Source organism: Anolis carolinensis, unplaced genomic scaffold, assembly GCF_035594765.1.
Source record: "Anolis carolinensis isolate JA03-04 unplaced genomic scaffold, rAnoCar3.1.pri scaffold_12, whole genome shotgun sequence".
NCBI classification, from domain to species: domain Eukaryota; kingdom Metazoa; phylum Chordata; class Lepidosauria; order Squamata; family Dactyloidae; genus Anolis; species Anolis carolinensis.
The window spans coordinates 13492592-13516800 of NW_026943823.1; the positions used below are offsets into that span (position 1 = coordinate 13492592).

The 24209-nt window shown below is 39.5% G+C and overlaps 1 protein-coding gene across 3 annotated transcripts in view; it reads right to left on the reverse strand.

Annotated features, from left to right (window-relative positions):
- The window catches only part of ammecr1 (AMMECR nuclear protein 1), a 100477-nt gene that overhangs the window by 18463 nt on the left and 57805 nt on the right, over positions 1-24209 (reverse strand). For 2 of the 3 annotated variants that reach the window (XR_010001073.1, XM_062964001.1), the window contains exon 3: positions 16292-16402. Coding sequence is in view for 2 of the 3 variants with exons in the window: in XM_062964001.1 (XP_062820071.1) it covers positions 16292-16402 (111 nt within the window). In the remaining variant the exon portion in view is untranslated. Of the gene's footprint in view, positions 1-11136; positions 13504-15868; positions 15972-16291; positions 16403-24209 lie in introns of those variants that run through there. The other variant, XM_062964002.1, reaches the window with a different exon arrangement.

Below are 24209 nucleotides of genomic sequence, written 5' to 3' on the forward strand. Positions count from 1 at the left end.
GAGTCCATCGCCCTTATGACCTTTTAAAATTTCCTCTACTGTAATCTCTTTATTTAATATCTCCCTTTGTTGCTCGGTTATTTTTTTTGAAGATACTGCCTATTTAGAAATGACATAATATTCTCTTTTTTATTATGTCCTTAGTATATAATTTCTTGTAAAATTTAAAGAATTGTTTCAGTATGTCCTGGTCATTTGTATAGATTTTTCCCTCTTGACTCGATTTCTGTAATAAACTGTGCTTGTTTCTTTTTTCTAATTTTCCTGGATATCCATCGGCCTGGTTTGTTTGCGTTCTGAAAATTATATTGTTTGATAAACTTCAGTTGTTTGGCTGTTTGTTCCGTTTCTAAGTAATATTTCTGGGTTAACCAGAAATTCAAGTCTTGCTTAAGTTTCTTGTCTGAGGGGTTCTCTTTTAGGCCTACTTCTAGTTTAGTTATATGTTCCAAAACTTTATCATACTTTTCTCTCTTAAGCTTGTTTTTTCTGGCATTCTGCTGGATCAGGTGGCCTCGCATAACAGCTTTATTCGCATCCCATATTGTTTGGATCGAGGTCTCCTGAGCCGAGTTCAGGTGGAAGTACTCCTTTAGGATTTCCCTGTTTTTTTTAATGTCCTCTTCGGATTTTAACATATTCTCATTAAATCTCCATTTAAACTTATTTCTCACCTCATCTGATGTAAATTCAATCAGGCAATGGTCAGAAATACTTCTGGGCAAAATTTTAATTTTAGATACTTTTGTTGATATAGAGTTCGTAGCCCATACCATATCAATCCTTGATCACGACGGATGTCTATCTGGAAAAAAGGTGAAATCTTTGTCTTTTTTATGTGTTGTTCTCCAAATGTCAATTAAATCAAATTCTTCCTTTAAGTTTACAAATTGTTTGGGAAGCTGGCTCGTCCTATTCCCTGTCCTATTTTTCTGATTTTGGGATTTGTTTAGCTGTGGGTCCAATACCCCATTAAAATCTCCAACAATTATCAAATTGTCAAAATGTTGGCTCAGTGTTTTTTTCTCTTAGATCCTTTACAAAAGATGTTTTAGTACCATTTGGGGCATATATGTTACAAAATAATGTAATCTGGTTATTCTGTTTTATAGTGATCCCAATCATTCGCCCCTCTTGGTGCCTGAAAGCTAAGTCTCAAGTTGGTATAAATTACTACTCCTCATTTTTTTTCGTTAGCTGAAGAGTAAAATTCTTTCCCAGTGTTTTTTTGGATTAAATTTTTGACAAATGTACATTTCCTGGAGCGTCACAATATCGTACTTCCCTCTTTTAATTTAATTAAATAGTTTTCTCCTCTTATTTTGGGAATTTAACCCATTAGCATTATTAATCCAACACTTGAGTTGCATAATGTATCTTTATTTAATATTTTATATACCATGATTTATTTATTTCCATGTCCGGTTGAGGCATATTCTTATTTATAAGGGTCTGTGACAGAAATCTGGCTCGCTTCTTCTCTCTCTAGTCTTCATCATCTGGTGACTTCTCACTTTCTTGATCCCTTATCAACCTCTCATAAAATGCCTTGGCCTTATCCTCGGAGGTAATCCAATATCTCTCTTCCTTGTACAATATCTCTCTTCTCCCATCAGAAGCGGATTTCTCTTTTCCTTAGTTTTTCAGCTAAAAAGTTGTATTTCCTTCTCTTCATCAGAGTAGAGGCTGGATGTTCTTTAAGAATGGATATTTTGCAACCCTTATAGTACTGAGGATTGTTACTATTGCTCCTCAGTATTTCTTCCCTCAAATTTCTTCTTGCGAAATGGACAATGATGTCCCTTGCCACTTTGTGTTTTCTCAAATAATTTGTCATAATTCTGTACGTTTTTTCAATGTTCTCAGCTATCTCTTCCTCCGTGCGTTATGTCATTTCAGCTGTAATTTTGTTTATAATCTTCTTTAGATTCTCATTTACTTCCTCTTGTATATTTCTAAATCTCAGCTGAAATTCTGATTCTTTCTGTTCTATTCTTTCTTGTCTAGCTTCCAATTTTGTGCTCAGAGACTCTAGTTCATTCATTCTCACTTGCAATTCATCTTGGGTCTGCTCTATTTTTTGTTTGCCTCTTTTTATCTCTTGTTGAACTAAATCAAATTTTTTTTTGATATTACTAAATTCATCTGTCATTTCCCTTCTCACATTCAACATTTGTTCCTGAAACATGTTCTGGCTTTCAGATAGTTTCATTATTTCTCTCATTATATCTTTGAGACCCAAATTTTCTGCCAGGGATTGTCTCTGCTGTTGTATCTTGGCTTCTTCCTTTACCTTAGAGGCTACCATTATTACTTAAAATTTATCAGCTTAGTTGGAATTGATATGCCCAAAAGAGGAAGTTGATATTCTCTTGATATTCAATTAATTTTGGAAATTAATTATGATAATGGAAAATTAATTATGATTTGGAAATTATGATTATTTAATTGCTGAGAGTATATATATATATATAATATTTAATATTTTGCTTGTCTGAATTAGTTTGATAATTCATTGATTTTTTTCCCCGTGTCAGGAGCAACTTGAGTCACTTCTGAAGTGAGAGAATTGGCCGTCTGCAAGGACGTTGCCCAGGGGGATGCCCGGATGTTTTTACCATCCTTGTGGGATGGTAAAAATTAATTTAATTTAATAATTAATTAGTTGTAAATTTTGTGGCTTGGATATATCGTTGTCTAAATGCGTAGAGGGAAGTCCCTAATCTCCAAATGTAAGTGATGACAGATATTAATTCAAATGGCCCCTTGCAACTCTCTCCCCTTTGCCTAGCTGCCTTTCCTCTGCTAGGTTTCAAAACCAAGTTTCCCTCAGGGATTATATTAATTTTTTTTAAAAAAAAACCTTCTTTCTCTAAGGCACCCCTCCTTCTACTTGCTGTCAGTGGCCTAATCTCAGTCAACTTGCGTTTTCTGCCCGCTGATCCTCTGTCCTCCGTTCTCTCTTCGCTTTTCTTCACTTCTGGTATCCCTGTTGCGATCACCATGTCTGCCAATCCTCGCCGCTTCAACCACACCGTTGCTCCTCGCACTTCACTCGATTGTCAATCCGACTCTCTATCTGTATTATTTCTCTCTCTCGGTCTTTGTCTCCCCATCCTGCATGTCAGGGTCTCTTTACTTTGTAAGGTTTGTAGTTCTATGAGCCTTTCTGTTTCACGTAGGCTATAGTGTCATAGTCTATGGGCCTCTATCAGTGTCCCTCTACCTCACGTCTTCCCGTCGCTATCATTCCTTCTTTCTTCCTGTACCTGTTTCCTGTTGTTGCCACGCGCTATTTGGACCAAGCACAAGCCTGCACACTTCGCCTTCTTATTTGTTTAAAGAAAGGAGGATAGTAGGCACAATTCCGTAGTCAAGGTCAGTAAGAGTTCCAATGATCTGTAATGGGGAGTTCAAGATGTCGGCTCCGTTGCACCTCCCCTCCCTCTTTAGTCTCTTCTCTTTTCCCCTTTAGAAATACAATCCACTTTCTTTCTCTTTCGTCTTGGTGTTTTAAAAGTTCATTGGTCATTCTTTCGTATTTAAGAGGCCTGGATTAGTGTAGAGTCCCTCCGTCCGCATTAACTCCTTTCTCTCCTCTTCCAACCTTTGAATATTTAATTACATCCAAACCGTGGAGGGGTATTCAACCAGTAAAGCAGATTCACTTCGTATGAAATTTACTCACTCATAATAAGCATCTTCTTGATGTTTGAAAGTGGATAGGTAGGCAGTCAGTCGGACGAGTCCGAGTCACATTCCTCGCGGTCTGCTTGCCTGTGGAACTCCTTTTGCCGGGTCCGTAGACCCTTACCCTTGAGGGGCAAGGGGCGCTAGGACTATTGGCGGAGTCCTGTGGGTTTAGCAGTCTATCAGACTCAGGATTCTGTCTGATAGAGGGAGCCTTCAGGCTCTACCCGACCGCTTGGATGGTGGCATCCCGAGAGTTTCAGGGCACCCGTCCTGCCTCCATGGCATCCACCCGGAATCCGGTTCCACATATTAAAAATCTAAACACATATTTAGCAATTTAAACATATTAAAACAGTTTTGAACTTGAACACAGGTTTCAACCATAGGTGCAGAATCTGTCGATACAGAGGGCCAACCATATAGTTTCAATATAAATAAATGCATTTATCTAGATATATAAGAATACATCTGCATTTGTTGAAGTGGTTTATTCCCCACAAATAAAATGTGCCAGCCTTTAAGGTACTAGTATTTTCCCTTTGCTAAACCAGACTAATACAATTTTAAAGCACATTTGTAATGCATGTCATTGGATTCAAGCAGAATGTACTTCTGGAAATATCATTACCAGATTGTTTTCCTCCCTGTATTAATGATTTTTGTTCTTTTTTTCATGAAGTAATAGGAAACAGATGTCTACGTATATCTCAGACTGAGAAATAAGGCCCACACACGTTAATAGTCTGCAAAGGTTGTTTCATGAGGAGAGTGTGGGAGGGCTGGCAAAAGAGATGCAGAGAGCCCTGTTCTTCCTGCAGAGAACACTCCCTTTCGATGAACGTTGCAGTGTGAAGAGCGTTTTTCCGTGGACCATTTGCCTGCACAGATTCCATTATTGCCTACAGCTATGATGCCACAACCTCAATGCTGCAGCTAAAATCCAATATTAAGGCCAACTGTAGTAAACCCACCCAATGAGTGAGGTGTATCTATTTCCCAATGGAGCACAGGGCCCCCATGATAGTGAAAAACCACAAATAAAGACATTGCTTTTTTTTTTTTTTTACTAAGGCTAAGCAACTCTAGGAATTTCTGAATCTTTCTATGGTCAATTTCTGATTGAAGCTGACCAGAGAACTGCACTTGAGGACTTGGAGATTCTTCAAGATGTGTTTTTTCTATAGAAATATCTCAGTCACCCAACATGACTAAAGAAAGCTGACCACAGGGTCACCCTGGAGGACTTAGACATCTCTAAAGAACATATTATTAATTAAATCTTTGACTATTCAAATCCACAAAACTAATACGAATGTGGGGCATGATCATTTGCGTTTCTCCTTCTCTACAAATACGCCCACGCTAAATATTTAAGTTACTTTTGTCATATCCATAAACAGCCTTACAATAATTATTTGGCTTCTTTGCCACACAAAGTGATTCTTACAAAGTTAAACAGTATTGGGATTATAAATGCTACCTTATGCTATCTTATGCTACCTTAATGTGATACAAGATGTTCTCCATGAATATACTTTGCGGATCCACTGATTACACACTCCCATGCTAGTTTTGGGTCCAAACACAAGCAATTTTAAACTTTACTCTCATTAGCAACAATGCCAAAAACTGCTTTAAACCTTTTCTGTCCTCAACAATTTCCAAATGAAAGGAGAAAAGCCAAAAGTATTGCTTTAGTCACTCAATATTAAAATTCTGGGCTTCAGAACAACCAACAGATGGGCACTGGAACTGGTACATTGGAAAACAACAACAACAACAACATAATGTCACATGAGGACAACTTCCATCTTGGACATAACTAAAAAGCCATAAAAGATGGAGCACAAAGCCCAAGATTTCCAGAATCCTTTACCAGCAATCGGGTGAATGGAGGAAAGGTATAAAAAAATCTTGGAGTATGAAAGTATCATTTTGTATTATTATTTATATTTGCCTAATGTTCACATGCCTTCTTCCATTTCTGCTGTGGTCATCAGGAGAGGATAAGAACCTCTAACTTTGTTTTTTTATTCACTGCATTAAGAGTGATCTTTGAATCTATGCCTAACTCTGCTTGATCCGGGCTCAAGAAATGAAAAGTACAGTAGAGTCTCACTTATCCAACATAAACGGGTCGGCAGAACGTTGGATAAGCGAATATGTTAGATAATAAGGAGGCATTAAGGAAAAGCCTATTAAACATCAAATTAGGTTATGATTTTACAAATTAAGCACCAAAACATCATGTTACACAACAAATTTGATAGAAAAAGTAGTTCAATATGCAGTAATGCTATGTAGTAATTACTGTATTTACGAATTTAGCACCAAAAACATCACAATGTATTGAAAACATTGACTACTAAAAGGCAGACTGCATTGGATAATCCAGAATGTTGGATAAGTGAATAATGGATAAGTGAGACTCTACTGTACATACTTTGACAGGAAGACAGATGGATAGATCAAGCGACCAACCATATGAAGTGACATCACAGACATCACACTACTGGCAAAGGAATGAAAACAAGCACCAGCCTTTCATTGGGGATAAAATCCAAGTTTTATCAAACGCCTACAGAGGTGTGGGGAGAGTGGCATGGGGACACCTCCCCAAAGGAAGGACACAGTGGGGCTGGTCATGTCTCCTACTATCATTACTAACCGCAGGCAGCCCTGCAATATTATGTGCATGTGTGAAGATGACTGGGAGTTTATTTTTAAAACCTAGCAAACCACCGGCAACAGTGTGAGGGAGGTACGTGTGTTAAGCGCTCAAAAACACAGCCTGAACAATGCAAGAACAAAAGCAGACATTGCTACATGTTCCTAACCTAATTTTAGATGTGGGATGTCCAAAACAGAAAACAAAAACATCTCCAAAGAGCCTAAAGACGGCATATCTGAAATGAAATGCAGGCAGGACTATTTAAAAAAACACAACAACCACAGGTAGCTAAATTGGGAAAACAATCTGGGGGCTGAAATATGACCAACAAGAAAAAGCAATTCCAAAAGATGTCAAGGAGCATCAGAGAGGTGGAGCACTGGCAAGAATAGTTAACATCCGGTTTTAAAGGGAGGAAGTGGAGGGAGGTTGATTGATTGATCCAATGGCTCAGAGATGTAAAGAAAAAGGGGTGCATCTACACTCCAGAACAAATGTAGTCTAAGACCACTTTAACTGCAATGGCACAACACTATGGAATTACACACAGTCTTCACTCTTCTCTGCCAATGAGTGCTTAGCAAACTACAACTCTTAGGATTCTACAGCACTCTCAGTTCTTTGATAAATGCTCAGCAAAGCTGGGACTTAAAGCCCAAAACATCTCGCAGAACAAAGGTCAAGAACTATGGCTTTCAGAAGATGACTGTGCCCCATATGGTACTTTTATTAGTAATCAATCCACTCTGCGCCCTCCCTCCAAAGCAGAAATAACTAATTGAGCCATCAGCCAATGAAAACTTGTACAACCAGCCAAGGTTTCTGTAACCAAGTAAGTGCCGTAAATGTACTTATTGCGAATGGGAAGAGCCAGAGAAGGCAGGTCCGGCATTACATTTTTGTGAACAGACGGCTGTGAGTCAGTGCAGAGGCCAAGAATAGATGCACGAGCCAGGGCTTCCCGACCCTGTTTTAAAGTTGTTACCCCACACCCTTCCTTTTTATAGCCCACGCAATGCACATTTGTCACGCTTGAAGAACTGAACAGCAAGCGGCTAAAAACTTGTTCCAGGGGGAGCTCATACATGAAAGCTAGTCCCATTTTTGGACACATCAAAAAACAAAAAACAAAAACAACAACAACAACAACAACAAACCCCAATGGATTCTCATTATGACCAACCGCACTGCGGTTACAGCACTGTGTTGAAAGGTGGAGTGGTAAATCAGGAAGCTGACAGTTTGAATCTTGCTATTATCTAGAATACACTCTGTGGTTTCGGTCTATTTCCTGGTATCAATCCTTTATGTCTAAGAAGCAAATAAAAATATGAATCGGCCATGCTGGAAGATATCCCCACCAGAGCATCATCAGAAAACATTTGAACATGCAAGGGTCTAAGTATGTCCAACAAGGTATGGTCTTGGCAGGTCTTTGCTTCCAGCCCTGATGAACACTCAGTCCAGGAAGGCAACTGCAGAGTTTTGTGCCAAGCTTAATGATCCATAAGCACAGCTCGATCTGTTCCCGATAAGCATCACACACGTTGTACTGATCAGATGATCTGCAAAAACTTGCATCTCATAACACGGCTGGTGTCTCTATGTTTCCTGGCTTAAGGATGCTGTTCTCATTTGTAAGGAGATGGACAAAGGGTTTACTTTGTAGATGCTAGGAGACTCCATAGCCCCTGTGCCCCTAGACCTTTGAGGGTAGATGCATATGCCAAAAGAAACCGTTTCCTCCAAATGCTCTTAAATAGCCTTACACACAGGGCTTCTTGATAAGGAAAGATTAGAAAAGATTTCCGTGGAAAGATTTCAGGGGACAGGCGGAGAGGTGCTCTGGCATTGCTTCTAATGGGACATCCTTTGAATGTTTGTTCTTTGGTCCAAAACTGAGCATTCAGAAGAGGATCACCTGTTCCTTGCACTATTATGGGAAGAAGAAATATTATGAAGATAGTCCCTGATCTAGGGAGCGCCTGCGTGCACGTGTTCACATGCATTGATTTTTCCATAGTCAGATTCTAGCCAATAACAGGCGGTAGGAGAATTCTTGTCATGCTGGCCATCAATATTTTCCCAGCAGCAATAATAAAACCTTAGCTTCATCCAAAGGGCAGCCAAGTCGAGGGTTTCTTTCATTTCATAATATTAAGAGGAATGCTGCTCTCCATAAAGTAGTCAATTTGAGAAAGAGGATTTGCTTGATTACCATGGCCTTCCAGATTATGAAAAGAAAGCTGATATGTAAAGAAGGGAGTGAGAAGCTACCAAAAACAAGTGTTCCTGGTGTTGCTTGTTTTCACTTTCAGTAAATTTGGAGACAATTTTATGGGATTCTGTCAGGCTTTTAAGGTACATGGGGGTTTATGGGAGCAAAATTTGTTTTTCATATTGAATTTTAACCTGATTTCAAGAGAGTTAATAGACAGGTGATGTGAGGGGAGCAGTGGCCACCTTTTAAATAGACCCAAGGCAGGAAACATCCTACTGTTGACATTATTATCCCAGGAGCAATCCATTTTCTCCCCACCTCTCCTGGACTTTAGTACGGAGAGGTGGGTAAATAACAACAAAAACAACGTGCTGAAGTTGCAGGAAGATCTTCTGGCCAAGGTTTTTATAGGCTATGGCAAGATGACTGATCCAACAGGATGGGTCAGCTACCCATCAGAAAATGCCTTATTGCACCAAGAAAGTCTTTATAGACAGCCAAGTGCACAGTAACTTGATTGATCCAAGAGCAGAGGTTGAATCCTGCTCATTCAAAATGACTGATAATTCTTCAGGCTGAGTAAGTGATTAAAGAAGAAAAAGAAGAAAAGCCAAGGTGGGCTGTTGCATGAAGGAAGGGTGCATCCAGTCTCTCCTGTTCAGGCTGGACACGGTGCACTGACAGCAGGTCTGGCCCAAGACATCTTGCAGAACAAAACAGGGCCCCTTCCAAATTGAGAGCTGAAAATCTCTCCACCGTTAGCAATCAGATAGTACCTAGAAATTAAAGGTAGCAATAAAAAATGGACGGATACTGTAAAGTATATGATAGAAGCTACCCAAGCAATGATTGCCCTGGGTTGGAAAGAGCAAGGAAAATGGAAAATAAAAAAATAGTTATGTTATGTTTTGAGACTATATTTCTGGGAGAAGAATCAAATGCATGAATGGTTGTCTCAATAACAAATGGGATTCGAAATGGAAAACTCTGATAGTTAGAGTCAAAGGAAAATATAAGGAATTACAACAGACTATCTCCATGATCGATTATTTAAAATAATATTGAAAATAAACATATCCCACCTACAAAGAGATACTAATTAAGAGAAATGATATGCTACAACTGAGGTCGCAAGAGGAACTAGCAAACAAGTATACGAACTTTACATGGCTACAATACCACCAATTACAAGAAATATATAATAAAGATAAAAAGAATGGATTCAATGAAAAAGACGACTTTTGGGAAAAACTGATAAAATTAGAGAAAAAAGAGATAACCAGAATATATAATAAACTCTTAGAATGGTCAACGGAGACGGAACTCATAAAGAAGTGCATGATTAAATGGTCTGCGAACATTGGAAGAAATATAAAACTCAAGGAATGGGAAGAAATTTGGAACATAAAACTAAACTATACCTATGCATCTGACTTAAAAGAAAACTGGCTAAAAATGATGCATAGGTGGTACATGACCCCCAAAGAGATTGGTATTATGTATAAAAATTCGGAAAACAAATGCTAGAAATGGCATCAGCACGAAGGCAGTTTTTACCACATGTGGTGGTCCTGCAAACAAGCAAGAAAATATTGGAGTATGATTCATGAAACATCCCAGAAGATCCTAAAAATAAAATTTGAAAAGAAACCAGAGTTTTACCTATTAGGCATGACAAATCCAGATATGAATTTAAACAAAAACCAGGACATCTTATTCACATACCTTACAACAGGGGCTAGAATGGTCTATGCCAAAATATGGAGACAAAAAGAAACCCCATCAAAGGAACAATGGCTGGAAAAAGTTTCAGAAATAAAAGATATGGATAAATTAACTTTCTTATTAAAGAAAGTCACAGGTAAACAAATAAGACTAACGGATTGGAAATACTATGAAGACTATATGCAAGGACTAAACTAATTGTGATAGGTAAGAAAGAGTATTAAAAGAGAAAAAATGAAGAACAGAAGGAGATCAAACAAAAGAATTCCATTTGGAATATAAAAGAAACAGGTTTAAAGAAGAGAAAATATTTGCGTAAAAAATGAATGGAAGTTAAACATTACCCTCCCCCCCTCTCTCTTTTTTCTTTTCCTCCATTTTTTTTAATTTCCCCCCTGTCTCCCCCTCTTTTTCCTTCTTTTCCTACTTTACTATACAAAGTATTATTTCCCCACTTTTACTGTATTGTTTTTTGAAAATTGTAAATAAAATTAAAAAAGAAAAAGGAAAAGAAAAAAAGGATACAACTGTTCCCGGAGGGTGTGTGTGTGTGTGGGGGGGGGGGGGGTAAACTGGTTGATGTAAGTAGTAGATATAAGTATGGAAATGGAAGGGACAAGAGAATAGGATATACCAAAACGTACTCCAGCTCCAGCTCCATGCGGAGACCTGAGAGAAGCCTCTCACAAGGATGGTAAAAACATCAAAAACATCCAGGCGTCCCTTGAGCAATGTCTTTGCAGACGGCCAGTTCTCCCACACCAGAAGTGACTTGCAGTTTCTCAAGTCACTCCCGACACAAAAAGAACCCTAAAACATACAAGAATGTAATGAAAAACTGTTTATTTCTTCTGTCTTTTCAGGGATGTGATTGTGTTTTGTAATATTCTACAGATATATTCAGACATATACATTGTTGTGGCAGGGCAGAGGAAAGGATGAGTGGCACATATATTTCTCTACTTCCAGCATCTGTGATCTGAAGCAACTATTTCACTTTGCCTTGCAGTGGGGTCAGCCCTGACTCGCATTTACTGGAAATTCAGCTGAGACAATGGGTAACTTCCTCTTGGTGACTCCATTCCCCTTCTGTGGCCTCCAGACAGGGAGCTGGCACCACTTGCACCAGTTACAATAGAGCTGGAGCAACACAGCTGTTTTGTGAGATGTAGGTCTGCCCGGTCATGTATGAACAAGCAGCAGAGAGGAATGGAAGCAGCTTTTAAGAGCAGAAAATCCTCCTCTATCCAAGACTTCAGTATGCACTTGGGGTTTCCCTCAACCGCAAATGAGATACTGATGAAATCCAGCCTGGGAAAGTGTCAAATACAACTTTCCGTTTGCATAACCCCTTTTATTCTATACATCCCCTCCTCTTACCTAAAATATACAGATGTGATTTATGTGTGATGTAAGTCTGCCACCTTCGAGCCTAGTTTCATTCGTGTCCAAAGATTCCCAGGTCAACTTCTACAAGTTTGTCAGTTGTTATGTACACTACTTTTTTTTGGTACATGCTGATCTGCAAACGTATGCGTATGGCCAGTGTTGACGGCATGTCAGAAAAGAAACACGATCAGCTCTACAATTTATTGCATGGTACAAGATTTAAATAAAAAAGAAAGACTAACAGTACAGCCTGTTCATTTCAGGGAAAACATTCAGCCTAATTTGAATCTCAATTTCTTGCACACCACAGGGCAGAACTGGATTGTGCCAATATTTATCCGGAGGCAGTCTTCCCATAAATGCATCATCAATGGACAGGGAGAAAATCTGATTTTCAGCAAAAGGAGACAAGGGAAAAAAACTAGCTCTGGAAATGATGCTATCAAAATTGGGCAGCAGATCTTATATGATTTCTTTAGCTGGGCTGGACAATGAAGAAGGTGGACAGAAAGGAAACCAATTCATTTGCAAGCCACATTCTTTCAGCCACAAAGGAAGGCAAAGGCAAACCTCTTCTGAAGAAATCTTAGCAAGAAAACCATGATAGGTTCACCTTAAGGGTGTCAGAGGTCAGAAATGACTTAAATGGCACACAGCAAAAACAATTTGAGAAGAACCCTTTGGATGCTGCTACCTAGGCAAAGGAACAAAACTTCAACGAATTTTGACAGAAGCCTAGGGCACCAAATAAATAATGATCAGCATCCTTTGATATCAGGTTCAAACAGCAAAAGCTACAAAAAAGGAAATAACTTGACTCAGTGTGATTTCTGGCTCTAAGGTTGAATGTCCTTCAATAGTGATTCAGAAACAAGGGATTAAGGGGATTTTAATACAGAATGTGTCACACTTCCTTTCCCTGCTCCTCCCAACTCTTACACTCCTTGCTGCTCTGCCCAAAAAAATGCAAGCTGCTAATTTTCAATTTAGGGATTTGATGCAGTCCCATGAAAATCTATTTTTCCCATGTGCCCTACCAAATACTGGATTTCTTAAATTGAATTTATTTGTTTTTGGCATTTGTTTACTTTTAACATAATATTAAATTTCCTTGTTGTCTAAACCTTATAGACTCTACAGAGTAATAACACACTTTTTTCAACACTTTTTTCAATACAGTAAGAGCCCCATATCTATATAAATAAAAGCCAATATGTATATGCATGTTTGTATCTATGTATCTACCTATGTTTGTGTCTATGTATTTTTCAAGATGGCTCCCACATCCAGAGAGCATTGTGACTACCTCCAGCAATGGAACTGGAACAAATTTGGCACACAGATCCATAAAGAGCCATTTTAAATACTGGTAAGGTTGGGGGGAATTGACCCTCCCTGTTGGGGTTTGTAGTTCTCCCACATCCAGAGAGCACTCTAAATCCTACCAGTGATCGCTGGGTACCTAAGCTAATAATGCACTGTTAATGAATTACTTTTTCAATACAGAGTCCCAGATACTACACTTCTAAGAAGTCCTTGGAAAATGATGGTCAGGCAGCGCCAAACTGGCTGGGGAAAAGAAAAGAGTGAGGTTTTGGTCAGAGAGGGATCAATTGTTTTGACCAACCCTTGGAGGGGGGATAGGACTGGTGTATCGTGATACACAAAACAACAATTCTAAACAAGTTAGACAGAGAGGAAGAACCTTAATAACAACCGTTCAACAATATGTGAAAATAGTTTGTCAACCTGTTCTGAAATGACGTAGTAAACTGCTTCCAAGGTCAGTAAATTCCCGAAGAAGCTGTAAAACACAAGGCAATTTGTTTTTCATAATCTAGATTTTTTTACTTCAGACATTCAACTGATTTACTCAAATCGCACATTGGATCTGGAGAGGCACTCTAGTGTTGTGCAAAACATAATTCATGTTTCACTATGCTTTTGAAATATGTTCTTCCTTCTCTTCCTCCTACCAGTGCGTCATCACACACTCGCAAAGCAGAGAAAACAGTACTTATAAAATTACCCACATCAATAAATGCATTTGACACATAACAGTAGGTATTCTCATCCCTTTCAGCCAACTAGGTGAGAGATGGCTTGTTAACTAAGACTCAAATTCATATGACTGAAAATAAAAACATTCAGCACCAGCTAATATGAGACCAGAGTCAGACGGGTTTATAAAGAGTAAGAACCTCTTTGAAAAGCAGAGGTTTGCGAAACGGACTGGATGAGCCTCAAGAAAGGGAGACACTCAGAGAGAACAAAGATGATCAAAACAAGGACAGAGGAGCTCTTCGATCTATGTCCTTTGAGAAGTGGAAAGGAGCAATGGATTGCCCTGGATGCCTGTGGAGCAAACTCAGGGTTACCAGAGAGGCCAATTCCAATTATTCATTGCTCTTTGTGGACTCAGATCCCTTTGTGGGTGGAAGTGAGGGAGATGAGTCATTACGTTGTCAAGGATATTCATCAAGAAGTACCCTTTTTTCTTACCCTTCAAAGATTTCACTGCTAACGTCCAGGGAACACCATTTGGCTCCAGCTACTCCAGGAATAACTCAAAGGGCTGGTTCTAAATGTAAAAACCCTATTCAGCTCAAGTTTTAAATGTCAGAAAGGTACCAGATTCTGCTTAATCTTGCAATCTATGTGAGGTCAATGCTGGTTTGTACTTGGATGTGGGATTCCCAACAAATACCAGGTGCTGTAAGTGCCATTTCAGAGAAAGAAACTATCAAAACTGCCACTGAGTATTCTTAGCCTAGGAAAGCCCTGAAATTTATGGGGTCAACATAAGTCGACAGATGACTTGAAGTCACATACTTTGGGGCTTAAATACCCTAAAAACATGAGATTGTGTATGATCCTAGAATCTAAGTAGGGTCAGCCCTATTTAGTACTTGAATGGGAGACCACCAACAAATCCCAGGTGATATGAGCTATATTTCAGAGGAAAGGATAGGAAAAACTGCCTGATAAAACCTATGAAATATATGGTGTTACCACAAGTCAACAGGCAACTGGAAGGCACAGGCACACCGGCATAGGAGAGCTGATGAAAACATAGGAAAGCTGATGCAAAATGAATGCTATGAAACAAGCTGTTTATGAATTGGAAAACTGCAGGACAGTTTTAAAAAAATATAAGAGGAATCAGAATCTGGCTAAGCAATGATACACCACAATAACATGAGTATGGAGCCGTGTATTTTCTCTCAACGTAACTTGTGGGTTCAATCAACTCAGTGGGGTTGAAAGTGTCCTGGGGGGGGGGGGGATCACAAATATTAGTTCTGTTTAATGAAGTGAGCAGGTGAAAAGGCTCATTAGCAAGAGGAGGGTATCTTTGCTGCTCAAAACTGCAAATTACTAGGGCACTATCCATTCTTTTATGAGAAATGAAACCCTGAATACATCTTCTACACAAGGAGTTAAAGGTATTTGCACAGAATCCGGTAGTAGCACATTTAATCTTCAACAGCAACATTCACAGGGATATGTGCTAAACTACAGAATTTATTTCTTTGTTCACTATTCCATCTATTTAATTTTCAAGCCGAGAACCTGTGGTCTGAGTGTTAGACTGGAATTCTGGGCTCGAATCCCTGATCAGCCACGGAAACCCACTGAGTGACTCTGGGCAAGTCATATCCTCTCAGCCTCAGAGGAAAGCAAACTCCCTCTGAACAAGTTTCACAAAGAAAACTTCGTAATAGGGTCACCTAAGGGTTGTTGTGAGTCATAATGACTTAAAGGCAAGCAACAACAACAACAACAACAACGACAACAGCGAATTCTTCTATACTTGGACCAAGCCAGCATTGCAACAGTATTATTAAGATGCCTCATGAAAGGCCACATCACTGGTCCGTCCTTTACTGTCCTTCCTTTCTTAAAAAAAAGTCTTTCAGATATCACTTTGCTTCCTGACAATGCATAGTCTATTTGTAGAACTTAAATTCACAACATATTTCGTGATTATCAACAGCCTGGTCAGCTTTCCCATGCATCTGGTTACACTCACTTTTCATGAAATGAAAAATATACCCATAATTCAAAGCAAGGCTAAGTATAAGACTTCGTGTGCACACTGAAAAGGGAAAAAAGGCCAAGATGATTCAGCCTTGGTGCCACCAAAGCAAAAGGTTCTTATTACTTACCTTCCTAGTCCAGTGGCTTCCCACGCAAGAACAAGGTGGAGCTGAATAATAACATGGAATGGAAATGTGTAGGATTATATTAATTGCCGCTGACAGGAGGCACCTGCCGGAAAAGAGGTAAGAATACCTGCTGTTTTAGAAATTTGATTGTGTTTCTCCAACATATGCAAACACTGATGTTTTCCCACCTATGTTTGTCCTTCTCAAAAATAAAAAAACCCTCTCACTCTTATCTGTCTTTTTGGAGAAAAAACACTGTCAAGAAGGTTCAACTGTTCAAAAGTCACAGAGAATTTTAGGACACAATACAAATCCAATGACAACGTTCTGGGTTAACAAGCCAACAACATCAGTAGCAGCATAGATTTTATTAAAAAGTTGAGTTTAGCAAACAAACAAACAAACAAAAAATCCCAATCTTACCTAGTAAGCGTGTACTCCCTGAGTCCTGAATGCAGGTTCATGGCAGAAAAGGTACCTATACATCCACGTAATCGTTTCTCTCGGCCAATCTTCCACGTTACGAAGAGTGGGCTGCATCAAAGGAAACAAAAAAAGGGGGGATTGTGAACCAAAATTCCTGACAATGACCCAAACGATCCCTCCCCCCCCCCCTTTTCTGGGACTCCAATGCAGCTTGGTAAATGCTAGCTATATCATTAAAAACACCTTTCGAGGAACAATGCAAGCATTGATGAGAACACTGGTGCTAAAATAACAACAGCGAACACACATTTCTTGCCCCCTAAGGGTTTGGTGAAAAGAAGAAACAAGGACAAGTGAAATAAGGATACATAACATAGCCTAACAAAAATATTTTTCTTGGTGCCGTTTTTTTAGGCCCATTCCTGGGGTTCTCCTGGGGTGCTGATTCAGAAGATTGCATTAGAGAGATCGTATCAGCTCCAGTTTCTCAGATATGATTATCATGATTTCCTATAGGTAAGAAGATAATGACTTTGGGTATATGGCAAATGGTCTGTATCTCAAAAACTAGATCCGATAGGGGAAAACAGGTGCCATTTTTGGAATCCAATATACCCAGAAACAGGGCTAACACTTGAGGCACCAAAATGTGTGTTGGCCAGTGCCTTTTCAGCTTCTTCTTCTACTTTCTAAAAGACCAGGGCCAGGATGCAAGACACATTTCACTGTGCTGAACTGGAGACAAGAATATCCCAGCTTTGATCCTCATTAGCAAACAACGGCACAAGCAACAAGTCCAGACTGTCTGGCCAACTAATTCTCTGTAGAGAAAGAGAAGAGTGGATGTTCCTTCCTTCTGCTCCAACACCTGCTCTCATCCAGCCTTCTTTCCCTCTTTTTACTCAATTTTCAAAGATTGGGGACAGGATGAGCCAAAAAAGATTTATGGGGTCTTGGCAAACTCAGGGGGGTTGACCCAATGTCTCAAGATTTCAGCGACAGAACTCCATGATGACTGCAAAAGACGTTCTGTTCTTTGGTGTCAGCTAACTAAAGGCACCAAATGTTGTCCAGTCTTGGAAGCTAAGCTAATGCCACAAAGTACTGTTTGAATAACAACAAAAGATACATTAAGGGTAAACTCGATATGAGTTAGCCCCAGTCTTATCAAGGATATTGCCTTCCTTTATCCATGTTTGAAATCCACATAAGCAAAGTATGTGGCTGAAACAAAAGATCCAAACATCAAACATGTTCTATTTACTTTTCCAATCATCTATTTACAACAGCAAACACAACAAGCCGAGAGGAATGGTAACAAACGCCTTGACGGTATTCTTTACTATCCATCTATAATCCGTAAACATCGATAATTTAAGGAGGGATGTTTCTGAAGGTCAGGATAAACCGCATCTAAGTCTGGTATTGGAAAACAGAACATTGAAGGAGTGGCAATGGCTTTGCTGCAGTAACTCGCTGGAGCACAAAGATAGGGATGTCAGTTGAGAAAAATGGGAGATAAAAATGTTTTTAACTGAAAGCACACCCAGTTTTATTTCTATTGTTTGTTGTTCAGTTGCCTAACATTTTAATGTATACAGAGTGAATCTGTGAACATTTAGATTTCAATTGAGGAGAATCTTTAATTAGCACAAATATTTACTCATTGGACAAGGTTTTGAAAGCATTTGGAAAGCAGAGATGGAACAGCCAAGAGATACAAGCACAAGATAGTTTATATCTAGAAGAGGTTATCATGTGTCAAGTATCGTTGTAGGTATGTCTTAAGTCAACTCAAGCCGTTTAGCACAGTTTCCCAAAATGAAGTACAGCTTGAACAGTTGAAAGGCACATGTGGATGCATTTCCTCAATATTATGTTTTCTTTTAAAAAAATATCTATGCTAGTGGGCCTCCAATGGAAGTAAAGTGTTAGTAGCTACAGTGCCACATTCTGATTCACATAAATTACTCTGGTTGAAAATGGAAGAAGGAGCAGAGGATTTTATTGAGATGCTCTGAGACGGGTCCACACATGCACTAATATACATGGATGGATGACGACCTGCACAGGGTTGCCTTGGGGCTGAATCCAAAGGCATGGCCAACTAAGCCTAGAATATCACTTTGCATCGAAGAGATTAACTGCGAAAACCATGTTGGTAGCATAACCCTTTGCAAACTAGGTCTTCTCCCTTAGAACTGCTTTCATGGGGAAGCACTGAGAATTTTTACCTAACTTGACACCCAACAGACACTAACTGCCTTATATACTCAACAGTCTGCACAATGACATGTCAGGAAATGGCATTTCTTGAAGACCAAGGCCATAATAAACGTATTACAGGTATGGAGGTCAAACATCCCACCAGTTCATCCCAACAGATTACTACTCAATCTGTTTAAGAGTTTCTAATGTGGAGGAGAGATTTTGGAGTCCCTTGCAGCATCTACACTAGTGTTTCTCAAGCTATCAGATCTGGACAATTCCTAATATTTTCCCCATTAAGCAAGGGACTAGTGTGACATGTAAGCTCTCTGGCTACATTTCTTTCCTGGAAGTTCTCCAGGGACCACCACTTTGAACAGTGATATTTTACATCTCCTAATGTCTAACATTTCATTTACTGTCTTATTTTATTTTGTTTCTGAACTCTACCAAAACATTATTTCTGTCTCATAACAGTAAAGAATTCTGAATCTGGCATTTAAGGAAGTATTTTTCCTTCTTCCAGCCTGATTGTTCTGAGGATCATAATTTTGAATATTTGCGTAAGGGACCCTTCTCCTCCGATCGCTGGGTTTAAAAAAGCTGAGGGCAAGTAAGGAAAGAAAGAAAAGACCTGGAAAGCCGAATGCTGCTAAGGAGTTCCAGATGCTCCCAAGGCTTCCTCACAATGCGGCACTTTATCCCTGTAGCGTTGAAGGCGATACGAGCGTTTCCATCGTTAATGTTTCACGACAAATTCCATAAATTGTACCAGTGACCTACTTTTGTTCAATGTCATGGGAGATGCTCTAGAACGCATGGAAGCGCAAGCTTTTCTGGGAGGCAGCCCACAATCACAAGCACAAATGGTCCAGGTCCAGACAAAACCCTGGCACTAAGTCCCTGGGCACAATGACAGCAGTGTTGCTGCATGCATGGTGCATAATATAAGCATTAGTTTCCCCCAAATACATTTGCTAATGTATCTTCCTGTCCACCAAAACAGGCAACACCTAACTTTAGCACAAACTTTGGCAACAAGACCACAGAAGCAAGGAAGATTTTAGGATAGACCAAAATATCTATTTCAGTGCATGGATTTCCTTTGCAAGTACAGCCAAGAGAAAGCCTTATTAACCAAGATCTTTTTTTTAAAAAACCCCTGAAGTGTACACATTTATAAACCATCTGAATCCAACAGCAAAAAAGCTGTTTAAAAGTTTAACAGAGGATTAAAATATAATCTCCTTTTTTATCCCAAGATGAAAATATAATCTCCTTTTTTATCCCAAGATGAATGTAAGCAAAACCAACAACTGCTGGAATCTGCAGCTGTTTTACTTCTTTGGCTCCAGGATACACTGAATTAAATTCATTCACCTCTAATCAATGTTTATTTTTTTAATACTGATGACACACTATATGGCAAACTGCACTCCATGGCAATACTGTGGTTTTAATTGCTTCAGCTATTCAGAAGTTTTTTGGGAAAGGCAGAATTTAAGTGGAAAAGAAACAAATACGGAAGCAAAACAAGCACAACTTCAAGAAACTAGGCAATCTACCATCTTAATAAAGGAAAAGGTAACATTCTTTCCACGTATTGTGGGTTATTAGTCCAGGAAGTAGAGTTAATGGGGAGAGTTACCAACTGGCCATCATCCTATGGGGGATTCTGTGCACCAGATTTTTTTGGGGGGGGGGGTGTCCCAATACATTCCTATTATTTGCCACATCCTTGCCTTATTTAGTGGTGCACAAAATCCTCGACGCACAACTTGAGCGCTACAGAGATAGTTGCATCCATAGTCTGAGAATGTGGGAGGGAAGATGAGGCAGTATGGCATTCCCAACACATGCCAAGCAAATGATGGGAGATATACTTACGGAGGCCACGAGAGAGCATAAAGTATAGGGCCAACTGGAGGACCAAGGCAGTGTCTGAGCAATTGTGTCCGCAAAGAACATGTGACAACCATGTTATTTTATTTTTATCCTTTACAATTTTATCTTGTAAATCGCCTAGAGCATCGTGGATGGAGGGCGATTAATAAGTAATTAAATGATGATGATGATGATGATCTCAGGGTGCTGGGATCCTGTTGCTATCCCCTATCTGTCACCATTTTGAATATATGGACTCCAAGAGAAAGAAGTCAATATGGCAACTGACATTTTCCGATCAAGGAACACATCAACACAATAACAATTCTGTCCTTCAGTTTAAAAGAAGACCTCAAAGACCTGTGTCAACCTATCCACGGTATTGTATCTTAAACCCGTATCAAAAAAGAAACCATCTCTTAGTGGTGAAAGGTGAGAACTGAGTCCTCCCGGGAGAACACCAAAGAAGAACTGATCTCATCAACTCTCTCCATTGTGTCAATGCAAGACAAGGACCAATATTATGAATTTCCATACGACCCGTGGATAAGTCTAGGGTTATTCCACAGATGGAAAAATGTCAAGCCTGAGTCAAGCCTGAATCAACCCTCCGACCCAAATTCAACCTGCCAGAATCCAATGTAGTTAGCAAGCCCTTCTACAAAATAACTCAAACTGGTTTTCTTTCCTCATAAACTCTTTAATTTTTCACATATTTTCTTACATCCAGCTCTATCTTTATGTCAACATTCTTGAGTTTTTCCCAAAAAAGAATTAGAGATTTCATTTGCACATTCAACTGAGAACATCCACTTTGCCCAGGTTTCTTTTCTAATATGTTGGCTTAGAAAACTACAAAATGAGATATAGTTAATTCCACTGGGCTCAACAAAGTCTGCAAGAAACCAACATGGCTTCATCTTGTTCCCATTCGTAATCAAGTGTGCTGCATATTTTATACTCACCAGCTCACAATGACTACATCTTCTTACAAAAGATTGCTTACCTCTAGACTGGACTACTGTAATGCGCTCTACGTGGGGCTTCCCTTGAAGATGGCCCGGAAATTACAATTGGTCCAACGCTCGGCTGCCAGATTAATAACGGGGGCAAGTTACAGGGAGAGATCTACTCCCTTGTTTAAGGAGCTCCACTGGCTGCCGTTCATCTTCCGGTCCCAATTCAAGGTGCAGACCATCACCTATAAAGCCCTAAACGGTTTGGGACCCACCTACCTTTGTGACCGTATCTCCTACCATAAACCTGCCCGATCTCTCCGCTCATCTGGGGAGGCCCTCCTATCGCCACTGCCTATATCCCAGGCCCGCCTTGTGGGTACTAGGGAGAGGGCCTTTTCTGCTGTGGCCCCCCGACTATGGAATTCACTGCCCATTGAGATTAGGCAAGCTCCCACTCTATTAGCTTTTAAAAAAGATTTAAAAACATGGCTCTTCCGTTGTGCTTTTGGAGAGTAACTGTCATATATTCCTTTTTGTTACTCCCCTCCAACATCTATCCTCTAGACTGTTCCACTTTCGTATGTCCCTGTTCCCCATGGTTTTTATTCCTTTGTCTCTCTCACCCCGAGTTTTATCTTTGTGTTCATGCGGCCCACCCTTGTTTTTACTGTTTCTTTGACTTTGTGTTGTAATGTATATTATTATCTATTGTATTGTTTAATTGTGCTATGATACGCTGTTTTTATATTTTGTTATATTGTATTGCTCTGGGCATGGCCCCATGTAAGCCGCTCCGAGTCCCCGCTGGGGAGATGGTGGCGGGGTATAAATAAAGTTTTTTTTATTATTATTATTATTATTATTATTATTATTATTATTATTATTAATCAATAAAGACTATTCAGGATCTGTTTGCCAAAGACATTGACTTTAAAAAAAAATGTGCCAAAAGATAAACTTTGTGCCACTTTATATAATTAGCAGCCAAGAACACAAAAGCTACCCTCTGCATATAGTTGAGCTCAGAAAGTACCCATACACTTAAAATGTGATATACAGTAGAGTCTCACTTATCCAACATAAACGGGCCGGCAGAATGTTGGATAAGCGAATATGTTGGATAATAAGGAGAGATTAAGAAAAAGCCTATTAAACATCTAATTAGGTTATGATTTTACAAATTAAGCACCAAAACATCATGTTAGACAACAAATTTGACAAAAAAGTAGTTCAATACGTAGTAATGCTATGTAATAATTACTGTATTTACGAATTTAGCACCAAAATATCACGATGTATTGAAAACATTGACTACAAAAAAGCGCTGGATAATCCAGAACGTTGGATAAGTGAGACTCTACTGTACTAGTCAATCTGATTTAATTTATTTATTTATTTACAGCATTTCTATTCCGCCCTTCTCACCCCGAAGGGGACTCAGGGCAGATCACATTACACATATAGGCAAACATTCAATGCCTTTTAACATAGAACAAAGACAAGACAAACATAGGCTCCGAGCGGGCCTCGAACTCATGACCTCCTGGTCAGAGTGATTCATTGCAGCTAGTTGCAGCTGGCTTGCTCTTCCGCCTGTGCCACAGCCCGGGCCCATTATCGCCGCAATTCCATTAAATCGCAATTCCATAATCGCCGCAATTCCATTAAAGGCATCTTCCATGAAATGACAAAATGATCAAATAGCAAGTAATGGGAAAGAGTTCTGTGTCTGAAAACTTGTCACTTAGGATAGGCACACTGGCCAGATGGAGAAAGACTCTAATGATGTGGTAGAAAGCAGCTTCCTGTATTTCTATTTTATTTTGCTTGTGTTGTTTTAAGGAAACAGGATATATATCCAGAACAACACAAATGTAGGTAAGAGGGCAAGGCAAGATTCATGAAAGATGCATGACTTCCACCCAAAGCAGAATGAAATGTTTCCCTTCCTTCCCCACAGAATATCCAGACATAGAAAAAATACTGAAGGCCCCTGAGCCCATTTCATACATTTTCCATTATTAGATGTTACAAGAGCAAAGTGGGACTTAGGGATTCATCTACACTGTGCAATTAATGTAGCTTTGGCACCACTTTAACTGCTATGACTCAATGTCAAGGAATAATGGGAGTTCTATAAGGTTTGTAGTCTTCTCTGTCAAAGAGTGCCAGTGCCTTACCATTGAGCCATGACATTTAAAGTGGTATTGAACTGCATTAATTCTAGCATAGAAGCATCCTGAGCCATCAAGATCCCAATACTTTTTTTCTTTGGGAAGCAGATGGATGTCAAAAAGATCCTTTGGAAGTAAAAGATATTGGTAATAGGAAACTCATGTCAGAGAATGCTGCACTTCTTCTCCCATTGCCTGACAGTAAATATTCAAATATACAAAGGCATTACAGGCAAGAGTCACATTTTTACCACAATAACACTGGATGTCCTCATCTTGTATTTCTGCTTTCAACTGAAGATATACAACGGATCCATCTGCTGCCGAGCATCTTTGATATCAACAGAACAGTCAACAAGAACTCAATTACCAAATCTCAGGAAAGAGGGCAGCAAAACACACAGACGCTCCCATGCAACTACTTTCATGTGGGTTTAAACATATTTTTTCATTCCAAGCCCTTTTCCATTGCAGCATCAGGAGCTTAGCCAGCCCACGGTGGACAAGAGCCAGATGTGGGCGAGATCTCCAGATCAAACTAGGACAGCGCCTTCCGAGGCAAACTGCTTTAGGACTTTAGAAAATCAGTATGTCACTATGGCAGTTCAACATGCCAGATTATCTCCAGTTTACGGACTGGTAAGAAAAAAGCAACCTCTTCTTAAATTGTAATGCGATGCATAACACATC